Genomic DNA, 17,985 nt, shown 5'->3' with positions numbered 1-17,985 from the left:
CAGCCGACACGTGTTTCGTCAGTACTGCAGGTAAGTACAGAGACTTTTTCAAGGCTAAATAAAACGAAATATCGGAATCGTGTGTCCGTAAGGGGCTTGTCCGGATATGATAAGTATGCAGTCAGAAACCATATATGTGAGAGAATCCGGATATTCGAGTATTCAAAAGGCAACCGGCCAGGATTTCGAATGAATGTAGTCAAAACATACAGGTCTAGGTGTAGCGATGAATGCACCCGGAAAGAGAAACACCAAAAATATGGATCCCCAACGCAGGTTACGTGGCCAGGTAAGCACAGCTACAAAGTGGACTTCATGAACGTTCGTCTAATAAAAATGTTCCAAGGTTAATGAAGCAATTGCTGGCCCATTCACGACGAGTTCGAACCGATGCTCCCAAAATTATATACTTGCTGAATTAACAGGGGTCCCCAAATGATGTAGCCCAAAACGCTGCCGCCAAGCCCCCCAGTAACGAAAAGAGTAAAGGGTCGATCCGTATAGTAGCGGATAATGTGAAGCAAGTGGTGGCTAACAAACCTCGATTGGGTCTGTGGCAGACCCCTTTCTCTTCCCTACCAAGAGCTGGTGGTAGCGACAAATGCGTCATGCCTGGACTGGGGCGGCCATCAGGGAGAGGTAGAGATGAGAGCACTAAGGTCTCTGGTGGAGTCCGGCCTTAACATAAACCTGTTGGATCTCTGGGCGTTCCAGTTGGCAATGAAAGCCTTTCTTCCTTTGAGCAAGGGAAGACAAGTGAAACACCACAGCCATGTGGTACTGTAGCAAACAGGGTGGTTGGATTCGTCGACCGAGGCTGGCACCTCTGAAGTTCCAGCCAAGTCCAGGGCAGTTCCCTGGTGGTTCAACATCTGGGGGGGCCAGGGGAAGACCAACTCGGCCGTGGATTCCTAGCGGATCACGAATAGTGTCTACACCTGGAGGTGGTGCAAGGTCTCTTTCAAGACTGAGGAGAGCCTTGGTTAGATATGTTCACCACTGCCAAGAACGAGCAGTGTCAGCAGTTTTAGGCGCTTTATTTTCCAAGGAGATTCTCGCTCGGAGACGCTTTTCTTCTTGAGTGGAACTCCTGTACGCCTTTACGCTGATAGATCTGCTGCCTAGAGTTCTTCAGAAGATCAGGAACAACCAGGCCCAAGTTATTCTTACGACTCAGGATTGGGCATGGAGAGTGTGGTATCCTAAGCTTCTGAGCAGGAGTGTTGGTCCTCTGATCAGGCTGCCCCTTCAGGAGGATCTTATGTTGCAGCAGCAGGAGATGATTTTGCACCTGAACCTGCGCACCCTTCATGCTTGGAGAATCAATGGTGACAGTTAACCTCTTTTTACCTTTTTTCTTGAAGTCTGACTTTATTCTGTCACCTATGTGTCCTTCCACAAAGACTGTATACACCCGCCGATGGGCCAAATTTGTCTCATGGTGTGCATCCAGAAGCATTGGCTCCCTTTCTGCACTCTTATCCAAAGTACTTCTATTTGTTCCTTTTTTGGCTCAGCAGGGCTCTGTTCTGGACACTGTTAAAGGGATCTGTCTGCCATTTCAGCATATTTGTGGTTGCCAGTCCAACCTTCTTTATTCAAGTTACCTGTTTGTGACTAGGTTCCTGAAAGGACTACTGCATTTATTTACCCCCCAGTCCATTTATTATGCCTCTGTAGGATCTTGACCTGATCCTTACCTTCCTCATGTGCACTCCTTTTGAGCCTTTACAGAACATCCCAATTTGTTTGCTGACTATTAAAACTGCCTTTCTAGTGGCTTTACCCTAGAGAGGGCCTGTAGTTCACTGGAACTACAGGCCCTCTCTGCACAACCTACTTATACCACCTTTTACCCAGATCTGAGGACCTGTGCATCCTTTCTTACGATTGTTTTGACACCCTATGATGTAGGCCAAACCATTACCATTCCAACCTTCTCTGCTATGTCTCAACTTTCTAAAGAAGAGAGACTCCACTGTCTGGACCCAAAAAGAGAATTGTCACTCGACACTGATCGCTCAAGAGTTATGGGTAGACTATCAACTCTTTGTAGGCCATGGTAGAGCTAAGAAAGGAAAGGCATTGCAGAAACGGGCCATCTCACAATGGATAGTGCTCTGCATCATTATATGGGCGCAGCGCAAGTCACATCCAGTGCGGCCGACACCGAACCGAATGGCTTTACCTACTGGTGCGCAGGGGTACTGCTTAAACATTTCTGCATCCAGTCTGATGCCTGGGGAATATTCTACGGTAGGGAATCTGCGGCTAGATGGAGTCTTTACCAGATAAGGCATTACCGAAGGTAAGTAACTTGTTCTTGTGAACAAAGTCAGATATCTTGTATTGGAGCATACTGATACAATTTGTTCAGTGGGTGGGCCAAGTTCATAATGAAGATGATTCATTTGTACTTTTTGAATCTGTTTTGTTTTGTATGATTGGCAGGCTGGGATGAGATATAGATCTTACTTATTCTCCCTTTTTGTTGTAGGTGATCTTCCTTCATGGTTTAGGAGACACTGGGTGAGTAAAGCAGCACTGGTTTGGCCAATCTAGTGAATTGGTGCTGTCCTAATTAAATGTAATTGTCCAGTGGTTCACATGAATATTAATATTGCCTATTGAACAATGTCTTCTAAGTACCGGATAACCTAGTTTGCTTCTTCATGAGTGTTGTAAAGTACAATTGTAGAGATAATTTGTTCAGCTGCCAATTTTTTCATAATTATTTGGTTTGCTCAGAATCTGCCATCTATATCTAATTTTTGACCAATGTTAACGGGAACTCTGGAGCAATTCATACAGTTATAGTTTCCAGCACACTATGCATAGAATGTGCATTATTGTTTTTTGGAAAACTGTTTAACTTTGGATACAGATAATCATTTAGCCTTGCGTTATGGTTATTCCGGCCTTTATAAGTGCATGGACTGCTAATGTTGGGGACACCAAAGGGAGTATGGGAAATAGGCTGTAGTTTGACAAACTTTATGAAGCATGGCTTTTATTCTTTATTCAATTTCACTCGCAAGGTTGTGAAGCTGGCTTAACTTTGGTGACAATTTCAGGACTTGGCTTGTCCTGTTAATAGAATAAGTTGGCAGTAATGGCGAGTAGATGTTTAGCGTTGAGTGTTTTTTGTCATAATAGATGTTTTGTTCTCAAAGTTATACTTAGTTAAGGAATGTATCCATTCATACTAACTGGTGAGAGGGCTCTTTGCTTTAATTGATTTACGACTGAAATTTGTGTGCAACCCACATATCTCCTGGTTGAAATGTTACAGTGCAGAGTATCTTCCTCAATTACAGGTTGATGAAACAAACATCCGTGCAGTGGGGTTTAACTTCCTCAGTTACAACACAGCTGCACCACACGAATGTGGCACCAATCGTCTTCTTAAGATAATATATATATTTTTTAACATATCTGAGTTTTGAGCAACATACCACTCCAATATGAAGAGGTACATGGCCAGTACATTCTGCCCATAATTTCAAAACCACACCTTATTGCTAACTTTGAAATAACCCAAAACTCCCCCATTCATGCGCTCCCACCCTATGAAAAATGTAAGTTTCTGTAATCTTTTACATACGTTTTTCCAGGGCTGTTCCCCCACAGCCAACTTCCTGACGTTATATCAAATGTAGACCATTCATGAGGGCGCTTGTCTACTCTGTATGTTTATTAGGCCCATTTTTTCTGTCTATTTTGGCCTATATAATTTCGGTCCAAGTTGTCAGCTTGCTCCAGAGCTGTAAAATGTGCAATTGGCAACTTGTATAGTGCAAACCATGTTTTACAAACTCAGTATATTCCATAGTGTTCTCAGCAAGTTGTAGTCTGAGACCTGTCCTAGACATTACAAGATCAGTTCTTCCCCCTCACTTGTCAAAGAGAAGCCAACTGTTGTTAATATCTCTCTTGTTCAGCAGGATAACCTTTTATTGCAGTGGAAGTAGATCACTTGTAATGTCTTTATTGCATGTGCAATCTATTAATGTTTTTTTAAACCTCTTATTGTTTGTTGCACAGATTTTTCAGGTAGTTTACATCATACAAAACCTACACACATATATATATATATATATATATATATATATATATATATATATATATATATATATATATATATATATATATATATATATATATATATATATATATATATATATATATTCCAGCACTTTTCAACTTTGTTTCGATTGAAAGATGGTGAGCACACAGGTATCCGATTTCAAAATTCTTTATTACAAACCCATATATATATATATATATATATATATATATATATATTTATATTTATTTACTGGGGAAAAACAAAGGTTACAGAGATGTTATAGTTAGGCTCACATTTCACTCGTACAAAACCAGTGAAATAAAGCAGTTATAGTTACCTGAGCTAACTATAACTTACGCCCTTGCAATGTCCTCACATATTACATCACTCATGACATGGCCAGTGACATTACACATGACATCTAAAATGACATTTGATGACATCACTTAAGACATCATCCAGTGATTGTGAGTGTTTTCTAAAAGTTTGAGTGTTAAACATATATGCCAAGGAACTGCAAAAGTTAGAATAGTATACTTTCTGTACTAATAATGAGTGATACTATTCGTAACTTATATTATGTGAGTGGCTGTGTGTATCTGTGTGTGAGTGGGTGTCTGAGTGCCTATTTGGGTGCGTGAGTGGGTGTATAAATAGGTGTGTGAGTAGCTGTGTGGGTGAGTGAGTGGCTGTCCGGAAGATTTTGATTAAAAATGGGCTAAACAGGGGTGTGTGTTGGCCCCGTTGCTTTTCACTATATTTATAGCAGACTTGCCCGCCACCTTAAGAACGGTGAGGGGGCAAACCCAAAAATAGACAGAAAACATATTGTATGCTTACTTTACACAGATGATTTGGTGATTATGGACTAAACTGATATAGGTCTGCAGAGAAAGCTGAACATGTTCAGGACTAGTGTGGCCGAAATAAATTATTCTTAAACCTGAACAAAACAAAGATTCTCTGCTTCGGCAAAAAGAGGAGGATTTTTAAACTGCGTCCTAGACACCAGAAAATTGTAGAAAGTTAATGAGTATAAATATCTAGGAATCTGGTTTGAGAAATCTATGAGGTGGAAAGTTCATCTGAATGCACTAAAAACTCGTGCCCTAACCTCGGTTAGCGGCATGAGGAAATTTAACTCTTCCTATGGAGAAATGGCGGATAGACCTGTCCTGAATGCCTATAGGGCTGTGGTACCTCCCCAGGTTTATATGGTGCTGAACTGCTATTTTTAAGTGGTAAGAGGAAGTGGGAAAATGTGTAAAAAAATTACTGTCCCTACCTAGATCCTCCATGATACAGGCCATAAGACTAGAAACGGGTATGGTCTCCTGGGAGAAAATGGCAATCATGGCACTAATAAGGTTCTGTCAACGCTTGGGTTGTGAAGAGGGACAAAAAGTATCTTCTTGGTGTAAATCTGAGGTCCTACAGCGTGAAATTAAGGGGGTAAAGGGGGTTAGAGAAATAGGGACTGTGGCGTGTAGGGTTTTGAGGGTTGATGTAAGCCAGCGGAACTTCCATCTGACTATAAGTAAGGCGGAACTTAGGACAGCAGGGAAAGAAATATCATGGGACACTGATGGGCAATACTTGGAAGGGAAAACATCTGTACATTTAATCTTGAAACCTTGGCAAAATGGCCTACAATTCCAGTACATGGATTTTCCTCCCAATCACTGAATAAGGAGATAAATATTAAAGATAAGGACTGGGATTAATCCATGTTATGAGAATGATCGGATTAAGAGGGTTATGATTGACCCTGAAGGGAAGTGCACCTACAATATAAGGACAAAATGCAACATTTTGCACATTTCATTGAACTGTCTATATGTTCTCGATGCACGAAAACTGTGGCTACGTCTAATCTTCCTAAAATACGAGGTTAGGAATCTGGAACAGGCAGGAGATCTGCCTTTAGATATGCGCTCCTTAGATGTAGTATGTGCATTAGGGAAGTTTATGCGTGCAGTTAAAAATTTTCCTAATAATGTGTAGAGTAGACGTCACAGCATCAGTATGGATATGAATGTTATTGGGAATGTAAATAATATATTTTATTGGCTTGATAAAGTTTTTAAATGGAGCTGATTTTTAAACCGATGATATGTATGATGCTGGGATGTTCGTCCTTGTTTAAAGACCAGCGGTCTAAATAAACAGTCTTTTTGACTTGACTTGAGTGGGTGGCTGTGTGAGTGACTGTATTAGTGAGTGAGTGGCTATGTCAGTGGCTGTGTGAGTGATTTGTATGGGTGAGTGAGTGGGTGTCTAACTGGCTGTATGAGTGAAAGACTGGCTGTGCAAGTGGTGGTATGTGTGAGTGAGTGGCTGTTTGAGTGGGTGGTTGGTTAAGTGAGTAGGTGTGTGATTGGCTGTATTGTAGAGTAAGTGTCTGTGAATGGATGTATGGGTGAGTGAGTGGATGTGCGGGTGCTTACATGGATGTGTGAATGGGTATGTAAGTAGGTGTATGAGTGCTTGCATGGGCGAGTGAGTCGCTGTATGGGTGAGTGAGTGGCTTATAGGTGAATAAGTAGGTGTGTGAGTAGCTCTACAGGTGAGTGTGTGGCTCTGAGTGGCTGTTGTGGTAAGTGGTTGTAGGAGTAGCTTTGTGGGTGAGAGTGGTTGTATGAGTGGATGGGTGTCTGGCTTTATGGATGATTGTGTGAGTACTTGTATAGAACTGTGAATGGGTATGTGAGGGGTTATGTAGGTGTGTGAGTGGGTGTTCGAGAAGTCGTATGGGGCTAAGAGTGGGTGTATGAGAGGAACCAACACATTGCCGTCAGTGCATTGAGAAGATAGACTCATTGCCTGTACTGTATGAAGACATCCGGTGTATTGCCTTCGGACCCGCCCCATCATAGAACTGTGCATTGCCTTTGGAACCTGACGCATTGCTGCTGTTGCATGGAGAAAATCAGTGCATCACCTTAACTGTGGGATCGACATGGAAGCGTTGCTTTACTGAACACCCCTCCCCCATCTTCGTTGTTGTAATCCGGGTTACGGTACTTTTGTTCAGAGGGCCTCACTGGATTCCTGTATCAGGCCTGCTCTCCATTGCTGTCGGCCTGTACTTTAGACTTTGTCCAGGTCATGCGCGACCAGCTACCCCAAATAAGTGCTTATTGCTTCAAAGCACTATTTTACAGTTTATTCTTTTAAAATTCATATCTCAAGTTCTACGTATTGGATGTTTGTCATTTTTGTTCTTCTGTTATTTATTAAATCAATAGCTATTCTTCTAACCTGGTGTGGAATCCTTTTGTGTGGTGTTTTCATTGTTTTATTGTTTGAAGTGTTGCACAAATATTTTATGTTTTGCCACGTAAGTAAAGCCTGACTGCTCTGTGCCAAGATATCGGGGTGAGCACAGTTTAATTTAGAGTGTGTTTGTGACTTGCCCTAACTAGGATTCTGGTTACTGCTTTACCGGAGTTTGTACCCCGGTCAAACATAAACTCAGTTTCTGACAGTGCCCGTGCTGCTTAACACTTGGTGAAGGCAGTAACCTTCGATTACAATGAGGGTAGCATTTTGTACACCCCTCCTGGTCCAACAAGACCACAGTTGGTGAGAAAGTCCTAGGACGTGGTGCACATGCATGATCCGTTTAACTATGGCAAATAAAACTGATTATCAAACCAGACAATATTACAATTGGGCCATCTAGGCAGTGGTACACGTCACTTACCATGCAGAGGACTTTTCCATTCCAACACTCATAAAGCTGATTCTATCGCACATGTCTTTCCTTTATGTTGGCGTGGGAATCATTGACAGACTAGAGTAGCCTCTTCAATTCGTTTTTATACAAGTAACATTTCATGTACTGTGGAACATGTCGGTGAAGTGTGGCTCTGTCTGGAACTGGCTTGATTCAGAGTGCATGAGATACATTTCTGCAATAAGTAAAATGTTTGTTGACTTTAGGAAAGGTGGACAGTTTATTTCTGGTCCAGAAATAAATGCTTGTGTATGATACAATACATCTGCCAGGTGCCCAACATTATAGTGGGAAAAGAGACTATGCTCATTATATGGGGTCAGAGGGGGATGTAGGAGGTGAAAATGGCTTGCAATTCCCGGACTGGAGCCAGCCTTCTGCTGAACTGAAACTCTTAACAATCATCCCCACTAACTGCTAGCATGGCATAACTACAGACCTCAGAGTTGCCTGCTCTCACAACGCAATAGCCTCTTCTCATTATGTATCATCTCAAAGTCATCAGAAAATTGTTTCAAGGGGCGCATATTCTTCAGCTTAGTATCTCATGGGGATAAGAAGAGCCCTCTTTTCTCGTCCTCCTTCCCGCTATGGTTATTCCAGAGTCCAGGGCCACCCTACTACAGGCTCTTCTCTTCATCTGTGTTGTATGCCGCTGTCTCAGATGGCCCCCAGTGCGGTCTATTTAGAGAATAACTCAAGGCATTTCCAGGACCATATGATGCCAAAACCAAGTTCAGTCAGAAAGTTAATCAACTCCAAGATGTCTTGCAGGATCCCTAGTACACATAACCTTTCAAATTGGTTACATGATTTCAGTAAATTTAGAAATTGAAGGTAATGCTGGCAACATTAGTAAACATTTCTGTATAGCCAAGATGCCACAGTTTTATACTTCTACTCCACTCCTGCCTACAGCTGGAGTTGATTATCTTGGCACATTTATAGGTCCTTAAGGACACCGCAACTCCGACCCTTTAGCACCTGTGGGTTCTTGTCACCCTTTACTGTCAGGTGTGTGAAAATATAAAATGTGATGTCCATTCAAGGAAAAGTTTGATTCTGTTAAGGATACAGAAGCGAGGATTATGCAATATCTTTCATCATTTTAATAATGGTCAGTCATTTCCAAGTTCCCTTTTCTTATTTAAACTTTAACTACATTTCCCAAGAAACTAGGGTAAAAGTTTAACAGCAATTGCAAAGTAACAATCCCTTATGTAATCTATGCTGTAATCTCTCCTTCTCTTTCGTCATGTGAGGTCATCACTGTTGTCAAATGTTTCACTGTTCATTCTTCTGATCAGTACCTAAGAGAAAAGAATGTTACCTCACTGTTCCAAAGTGTTCCAAAAATTAATGTGAATAATTGTCAATCATTCCAAACATTTTATTTATTCCATGTTCATAGCTGTCAATCACTCCATTTCAATCATCTTCAATAGAACCAGAAGTTTGATTACGTACTCTCATACCATAGTATCCACTTGAAGGGTCAGATTGGTCATACCAAATATCTACAGGTTGGATACTACTCGCCTCCACGACCTTGATAGAATCTAAACTTTCCATCTTGATAGCTAGAATATTTTATATTAGTTGAGGATTATGCATGTTTAAAGCTTATTTAGCATCAACGATACAGATTAGTCAATGGGTTTAAAATGACAATTGTTTTAATGTCTAATCTGCCAACCAGTCTGCCACACATGATTTCTTCCAAACTGCCCCCGGAAAGCAAGCTTTTGAAGTCATTGCAACCATTTTTGAGTGCTCTACAAAACTTCACACATGTACACAAGCTTGATGTATAACCAGTAATGTCCTCCTGTCAAAGTGAAGGTAACCCGATCTGGGGTAAATGTCCGTCCTGAATTGTCTAATGCAGTGTTTCCCAAACTGTGGTCCGCGGACCCCCAGGGGTCCGTGACACATTCCCAGGGGGTCCGTAGGCAACAGTTTTAAAAGCACAAAACATTTCTTGTATAATTAGCAGCTTTCCAGCAACAATAAAAGTGTCAAGAGAATGCCAGTGATTAATGTACCTGGTAGAGAGCAAGGAGAGTTTTGTTCAGTGGCAGCTTTGATTTAACTAATGTAGCACAGAGGGTTTATGTGCCTACTGCAAAGAACGTGTAACATGCATCTCAAAAAGCAGCATTTTATGTGCCTAGGTTCGTGGTTACTGCTTTTGTCACAGAGATTCCCTATATTACTGTGCACTTCATAAGTGACAATCGTAATCTAGCAGAGGGACCTATACACTGTCATCAAAGAGCTGCTTGCAAACTGCATGGTATCAGTTAGTAACTTATATTTTGTCCCAGTTATTCATTATCCTGATGCTGCTAAAAAGATATATTTGGGCGGAAATACAGTTTTAATGTTAAAGTCAATGCTAGCCACTGTGTTATGCTCTGAATCCTGAGTTTGTGCTTTTCCAGACCAAGCACTCTTTAAACATTTTATACACACACTGATTTACATGTATGATTCAATGTCTCTATATGTGTGTGATGTAAAGTGCTCTGACATCCTACAATGGTATGAAAGATGCTACAAAACAAATGAAATACATGTGACAGAGGGGCTATTACTTCAATATAAAATACTAAGGGCCAGATGTACAGTCTGTTTTTATATGCGTGAATAGGTTTGCGAACCCGTTTGCGCATGCAAAAACCTATTGGGCCATGTACATAGCCTATTTCGCGAGTCGCAATTTGTTTGTGGCTCTCTAAATAGGTTTTGCAACTTGCTATTTGGAAGGGTCATTCCCTTCCAAATAGCAAGTCTCAAAACCATGTACAAATGTTTTGCGGTCGCAAAACAGTCACAATTACCACCTACTTCAAGTCCCAGGGACCTCTGCCTGCCCTTAGAAAATGAAACGAAAACGTTTCATTTTTTTTTTTTTTATGCCTGGTAAACAGGCTGCATTTTCTTTTAAAACTGCTTTATTTAAAAGCAGTCCGAGAGATGGTGGCCTGCAGAGCCCAGCAGGCCACCATCGCTGGGAGGGCTGGCATTCCCAATGGGCTTGCAAATTGCGAGAGGCTCATTAATATTAATGAACCTCGCAATTTGCGACCCCATTGAGAATCCCAAACAGTGTTAAACACACTGTTGTACATTTCATTTAGCGACTCGCAATTTGCCACTCGCAATGTGTCGCCAACTGCGAGGCGCTAAATGAAATGGTCATACATCTGGCCCCAAAATCCTTAGTACTTTGAGTATTTGTTTTGTGTGCACACGTGTGTATTTTTTTCGAATTACTGTTTTAGTGTTTGAAATTTAACTCATACAAATTGCTTGGGGGTCCCCGACTTCCAGTGGTGACTGAATGGGGGTCCTCAGGAGTCAAAAGTTTGGGAACCACTGGTCTAATGCTCTAACATCATAAACCCTTCTACATGAAGCCAAACAGACAACATAATATAGCTAACTTAGCAAAAAGTTCTTTGTGGGAGAGAAACTCATTATCATTCCTGGACAGTAGCGGATTCAAGACCTTATTAACACACCGCAGAATTGAATATCTAGGCTTCAAGGTTCTAAACTTAGTAACTTAGTTACAGTAGGTGTTCCCACAGCTGGAATTCATTCACTGGACAATGTCCAGAAGAAATCAGATATAAATGTTTTCTATCCTGTATGTAAGACCTAACTACAATGATTAAAGATATGAACAATTCAAGCCACCATTGAAACGAGGTGCCTTCACACACCACTGTAAAAATTCCCCCATGCTTGTCGATCCCTTTTCACAGTTCCTTCTGCCAAGCATGTTGGATGAGGCCTCTGGCAAACTTTGAAGTCTCCTCGATCTTCCAGCATCCCCTGTAATCTTCCATTCCAGCAACCTTGTAGAACTCTCTATCTCCAAAAGATGAGACTATCCCCTGCAATACAACCAGATCTCTGCAGTACCAAGGAAGAACAAACAGAGTCCAATAACCACTCCAGTAAAGTCCGGAACCATGCCTTGTTCCTCCACTTAGGAGTTATCAGAATAGTATCCAATTCCCATTGTGCCGCCTGAGTTGAAACACTCGCAGTCATGGTGAATGTAGTTGGAGCATATATTTGTTCTCTTGTGAGGTCCTATAGAAAGACATCCACTGCATTCATCTCAAGGTCTGGTCTCCAATTAAAGTAACTTGGAATCGGATTATTTAATCTGTAAGCAAAGAGGTCTGTCTCGCAAGACTCCTGTTCTGAATTAATGTGAAGAACAAACCGTGATCTAGCTTCCAGTTGCTTACATCCACCAAGTCTGCCTCGGCATTCTGTCTCTGGAAGATTTTCTGCCATTAAAGAGATTTGCCTCTCCAGGCAGATGGGCCAGAAGTCCTTCATCAGCTCTTTAAAGTTCTTGGATTTTGTGCCTCTTACACGTTGCTATCTCACTACTGACACATGCTTCATCTTCAGAAGTACGCAACAAGACACCTTGTACTATGTCATACATTTGATCACAAAAGATCCCTCAAGTGACTGCAAAAGTTGATGTGAAGCTTTAGTTCTGAACCCGTCCATCTCCCCCAACCCCCAAGTTGAGGCTTCTCCAAATCTGGCTCCCCCATCCCCAGCGGTTGCCATCCGATCTGGTCACGTTATCCATCTGTAACTGAACCTAAGATTGCCCATCCATTTCATGCTTCCATGTGATTCAGCCAACACTTAATCTGTCTTTGCTGCCATGGAGAGGCTTATTACTTACAAATATTTCCCTTCCCTTTGGATATGTGAGGCCTCAGCCTTTGCGGAGTCCTGTAATGGAGGGGGTCCTGTAATGGAGGACAATAGAATGCCCACTATCCTGCCTAGCTGCCTGAGGGATATGCTGTCTCTCCTGAGTGATTACTCAGTTCCTTCTTAATCCCGGCAGCCTTCTGTGCCAGTAAACTTAGATTGCCCCCCTGTGAGTGTATCAAGAACCACCCCCATCCCCCAAAACTTTAGAGGGGAAAATTGTTACTCCTTCCCATCGCTCCACCTGTGCAACTCCCTCTGCCATTTTTTTACCCTGGCTTGCCTCTTGACTGGAAAAATGTCTGCCATCTGTCCTGACATGTATTATTTCACCTGTTCTGTCCTCAAAGGTGACCTAGCTGAAACAAAGAGCCGGAGGAGCATCCCCTGCATCTTCTGCCCTGGAGAAACCTTCCCTATCTTCTCCCAAATATTTTTGTTATCAAGATCTTAGCCTTATCCGGGGCTGAGAAGTTTGAAACAATTTACTCCGTTTCTTAATCAAAGAATTCCCAAAGATAAATCCTTGTGCAATAAGGCTGGCCTCCAAGGTGGCCAAATGCACCAACTTCAGATCCACCTTAATTAGGAGAGACAGTCTCCTCTGAGTTGAAAGAGTTTGCATTCCCTAACACACAGACCTCCATTTGGCCCCAGACTGAGATGACTACTTGAGTAGGTTTCCCTGAAGATTCTGATTTTTTCTGCCGACATTAGGATCTTAGTAAGGGGCTGCACAATTTCCAGGACTTTGTCTTGGCAGGCTTTCCATGAGTGGGCTAACCCCTTTTTGTGATCCTTCATGTATTTTGCTGAACATTTGCACATCTTCGTGTCTGTACTCAAGGAAGAGGGTACCTTGCCCTTGAGGGACATTCTAGTACACTGCACCCTGAATCTAGCCTTGGCCTCTGTGTTCAGTGGCTGTCTGGTGTTCCTCACATAATTGCAACTTTTTTAATTGGAACCCACTAAGAAGATTGGGTGGTAAAGATAGCCAGGTTGGAACATGTTCAAACTATTCTCCATCAGGCCCTCTAGCTTAAGGAGGTCCATGATGCCAGCGTTGGATCCAACCCTGTGTATCTTTGGCCGTAGCATTGTCCTCACTTGTCCTGCCTTCTGCTCTTTAAGGACCCAGTCCGTGGGTCAGAGCCTGGGACAATCAAGTTGTCTTTTGCCTCTGATTTTACAGCCTCCTGGGAGGAGATTACAAATTAAAGCGCTTGTACTTACTGTAAACACTTGCCTTAGCTTGTCGAATTCCTCCAAGCACCATGCATCATGCGTTATATTAGCCTTCTTTGGCCTAGAACCTTGCTGCTCCCCCTTATTCTCTTCCTAATTCCGTGGTTCAGGAAGCCTTGCTGCTTACTGCAACAGTGGTCATTCATAGTTTTAAGTCTTCTGAGAACTTCCCGAGAAATTCATCATTTCATCTGGGAGAAGATACCTTGCTGGCGGCCATTTCTACTCCCATCCTGACACTGAAAATATTCATCGTCCTGGATAGAGGCCAAGTGGGCATCAGAAAAAACTATCTGAGTACCAATGAAAAAAATATAGAGGGCTACGTGGCACAAAACTTCTAACTTGACCATCTGTTCACATGGCTGTCCACGCTCTGCTGCCCTAGTCTGGGATTGTGAGTCTCAACAATACCGCCTTTGCAGGGTCTTGGAGAGCGGATAAGGAGATTTCAAGTTGAACGACAGCCTCCAACTTTTATTGCTGAGCAAAGATTGTAAGCTTAGCGCCACTCGGCTATGTGTGATGGGCTAGGTGACGGCCACTCCTTTCCAGTGTTGCTCCTGGGTGGTCAACGAAGAGCAAAGTACAGACCTCGGTTGGCAGTCCAGCAATGCCACCTACTGGATAGGCTCTCACCACCCCTCAATGCAGGAGTCCTCTGATGTTCCCAAAGGGGCACTACCGCACTATGCGGAGTCAGCTGACTGCTGCTCTCCCAATTTCAAATCGGAATGTCACCACCATGCATAAACCAAACCTTAATCAAGTGCATCTAACGGCCTGTTGGAGACTTGCGTAGCCTTTCCACAAGCAGCGAAGGAGTAGGAGTTTACAGAAGGGTTTATAATAGACCGTGACCAGTGAGTGGTGGACTTTCGTTTACGTTGTTAGTGTTGTTCAACGTTTTCCCCTGGTTTCTTGGGAATGTGGTTTCTTTGAAAAGTGAATTTGGGAATGGGTGCTCATTATTAAAGGGCAGAAAGATGATGCATAATCCTTGCCTCCGGTCTTGACGTAGAATCTTCTTTCCCCTGGTGAGTATTTAACAGGTATTGTATTTATCGTAGAGGTCATGAAACTGCGAACTATTGATGCAAGCTTGCTTCTCTTTGATAAGTAGATCCGATGTTTTTAAGTTTTTTTAGTGGCGAGGACGCTCCTAGTGCTTAAGACTGCGCCATGCTCACAGGATGGATGTATGACGTTATAACGCATACTTTTACTCCGCAGACCATTACAACGCGACTTTTACTCCGCATACCGTTACAACGCATAGCGCCTTGGGGCGCTGGATAGTGGTAAGTATAATTTACTATTCTAACTCCAGTCCCCGTGGACCCTAGGGAAGGTGTTGGATAGTAAATTATACTTATTCCCTATCCTAGAGCGCCCCCCAGCGCAATGCGTTGTAATGGTATGCGGAGTAATGGTCGCGTTGTAATGGTAGTGCGGAGTAAAAGATCCGTTGTAACGGGTGTATACCTCACAGGATGGTCGGTGTCCTGATGCTTCCTAGACCTAGTTGATGTAAGTAACCCTTCTGCAGCCCTCCACCGGAAAGGATGAAGGTCTCAACAGCCTTCTTTGGCGCTCGCCAAGTGAATATTCTCAACTTGAGATGAATACATTTAAACGGAAAGACAAACAACTAAAACCAAAAACAAGTAGTCTATCAATTACATACAAATGTTCAGCACAGTAATTTAAGGACCGATTAACTTGTCATTCCATGAAGTTGTCACTTCTCTGTTGCTCGAAAGGCGCAGGCTAATAAATCTCGTGCCTATATCTCGCTGTCTGTGAACTTCATCTCTCCTGCGTCCTTGCAGCTGTCTGTTGGACCAGGTGTTCCATATGTGGATTCTAATATTCCGATGGGAGGTGTAAATCCAGTCGTATTTTGAACAATTAGAATGTAAAAAGATCTTTTATTCAGACTGGTTGTGTACAAATTAATTTGTATTGGAAGTATTTGTCAAGTGATTTCTTGTAAGTAAGGAATCACACTAATGTCAGTAAAAGGATTAAGTTACAGTAAACGTTTTTTCTTTGGTTCGTACATTCTGAACTGAAATCTTGGCAGTTTAGTTTATCCCTGGGGACACATTGCTCTGTAAAGCATTTTGAGTCCTAGCTTGGTAACTTCGATTTTATTAAAAGATAGGAATGTTCTGATATTTAAGTCGAGCCCTGAGCCAGCGCGCAAGTGCTGCTCTGGGGTTGATCTGGGGTAGTTGAGTACGGGAGAGAAGCCATGCCCACTCCCCCACCCATCTTTTTCATTGACTTGTGTCTTTGTCCTTTAATACATGCGGCCTTCCATTGGTTTATAGGCCTGTTAGTCCCTCCCTATGACGACCATGTCATCATTTGTATCTTTTCATGGCTACTGGCCCCTTTACTTCGAGTACTCTTTTCTTCCTGTGCCTTCTCCCCCCCCCCCCCCCCCCGATGTTCGTGCCTTCGCGCCCCGCCCGTTTGCAATGCAATAGGTCTTGCGTAAATCCGAGGCCTATTCCATTGCAAATGCTTGTTTTTAAAGTGTTGTGATGTGTTTGCTAATTATATTTTGAAGGGTCAATTTCTAACAATTACTCTGGTGCTTGGAGGCCTATTCACGGACGGGCCATGATTTGCGAAGTTAAATCATGCATTGTATGACACACCCTCCCCCCATAACGTCCCAGAGTTTATGCTTTTTCTCACCCGTAGCCCCTCAGCAGAGTCGTATCTGTTACTCTGAGTGAGCTATAGACAACTCTCTATCTTCTGCCTTTTTCTTCATGGCTCCTGAGACTGGAAGTAGACAGAACTGTGTCGGCGTTATCATAATACAGCGATTCTCAATACTCACAATAAGCCTAGTATAATGCGTTGAACCGTTGTGGAAATTCCAGCTGTCCACTTACATTTTGTAAATAAAAAATCACACCTCAATACAGTGCGGCCCACAAGCTTTTGGGCATTGAAAAACCTGAAACAAGTAGTCCAGCTGACGTGTGTGTGGGTGTGTGCGTGTGCGCAAAATGTAAAACTGACATTTTTTTTAAATGGTCTGTAAACGTGAAATTAGAGGCTAAAAAAATATGGGATTGATTTGTGATAAAGATCAAGTGCATCAAATAGAATATAACATGAAGGATTGGTTGCCTTATTTGAATTTAGAACAGCTACTGCCTTCCAATTAAACGCCACTTCCAAATCCTAGCGCAACCCAGGACCGGCGAAGCAAGCAGGAGACGGACCACAGCTTACAAATCACAGGTTTTTAATTGCAGGAAAGGTTGGAGGCAAACGGGCAAGACGCGTTTCGGGCTCCACGAGCCCTTGATCACATGCAATGAACCAACAATTTTCATTTGTTTTTATAATGCAGTGAAGCCCGCCTCCCCGCCAATTTTCAAAACTGGTCACATGGTCATGGAAATAGAGAAAATACTCTATAATATCTATGAAGACATATGCACATACTAATAAGTTACTTTACTATAGAAAAATAACTAACCAAGACGGTAAACGAAATTATATATAATTAATTAACTACCATCTATTTCATTTCGTTTCTAAAATTATTCCGGGATAAATCCTTTTTACTTAAGAAACGGTATGCAAAGTCTAAACTAGCGACCTGGACCAAATTAGGGAAAAACGGGTAAAGTTTAAAGTGCAATGTACAATGATCGTTGAATCATAGTCTGACATTTGTGGAGTGAATATATTATGTGCAAAAATGCAAATCAAGTGGGAAGGAAAAAACAGTACGAAGGGTGCCTGATAATAATAACCTGTGTATATAATGCATATATGTTTTTTGCGACATGGAAGGACAATATTAACCTTGCATATGTTACATAAAAGCATACATTAAAAACATTTAATACTGGTTTGAATATTTAATCATATATATAAAATATAAATTCATATATGATAAAACACCACATGTGTAAAAAGTGCTAAAACATCACACATCTAGACTAAAAAATGTTACATATAAAATTGAATATATTTCTATGTACATGAGGGGACGGAACAGTTAGAATTGTCATTGGAGTGACTAACAAGGAACTTGACTAGCCACCCCTTCCATTATACAAAAACGCAACACTATGTGGAGCTAATTTTGAAACATTGGCCATCTCCCTAGATCACAGGGAACCTGATATATCTA

At 42.0% G+C, this 17,985-nt stretch overlaps 1 protein-coding gene across 1 annotated transcript in view; it reads left to right on the top strand.

Moving 5' to 3' along the window:
• The window catches only part of LYPLA1 (lysophospholipase 1), a 462,012-nt gene that overhangs the window by 102,221 nt on the left and 341,806 nt on the right, over positions 1 to 17,985 (top strand). The window contains exon 2 of the mRNA XM_078687306.1: positions 2,498 to 2,529. Within this exon, the coding sequence (XP_078543432.1) occupies positions 2,498 to 2,529 (32 nt within the window). The remainder of the gene's footprint in view (positions 1 to 2,497; positions 2,530 to 17,985) is intronic.

The sequence above is a fragment of the Lissotriton helveticus genome, chromosome 4_1 (assembly GCF_964261635.1).
Source record: "Lissotriton helveticus chromosome 4_1, aLisHel1.1, whole genome shotgun sequence".
NCBI classification, from domain to species: Eukaryota; Metazoa; Chordata; class Amphibia; order Caudata; family Salamandridae; genus Lissotriton; species Lissotriton helveticus.
This window is presented reverse-complemented; position numbering and strand designations above follow the sequence as displayed.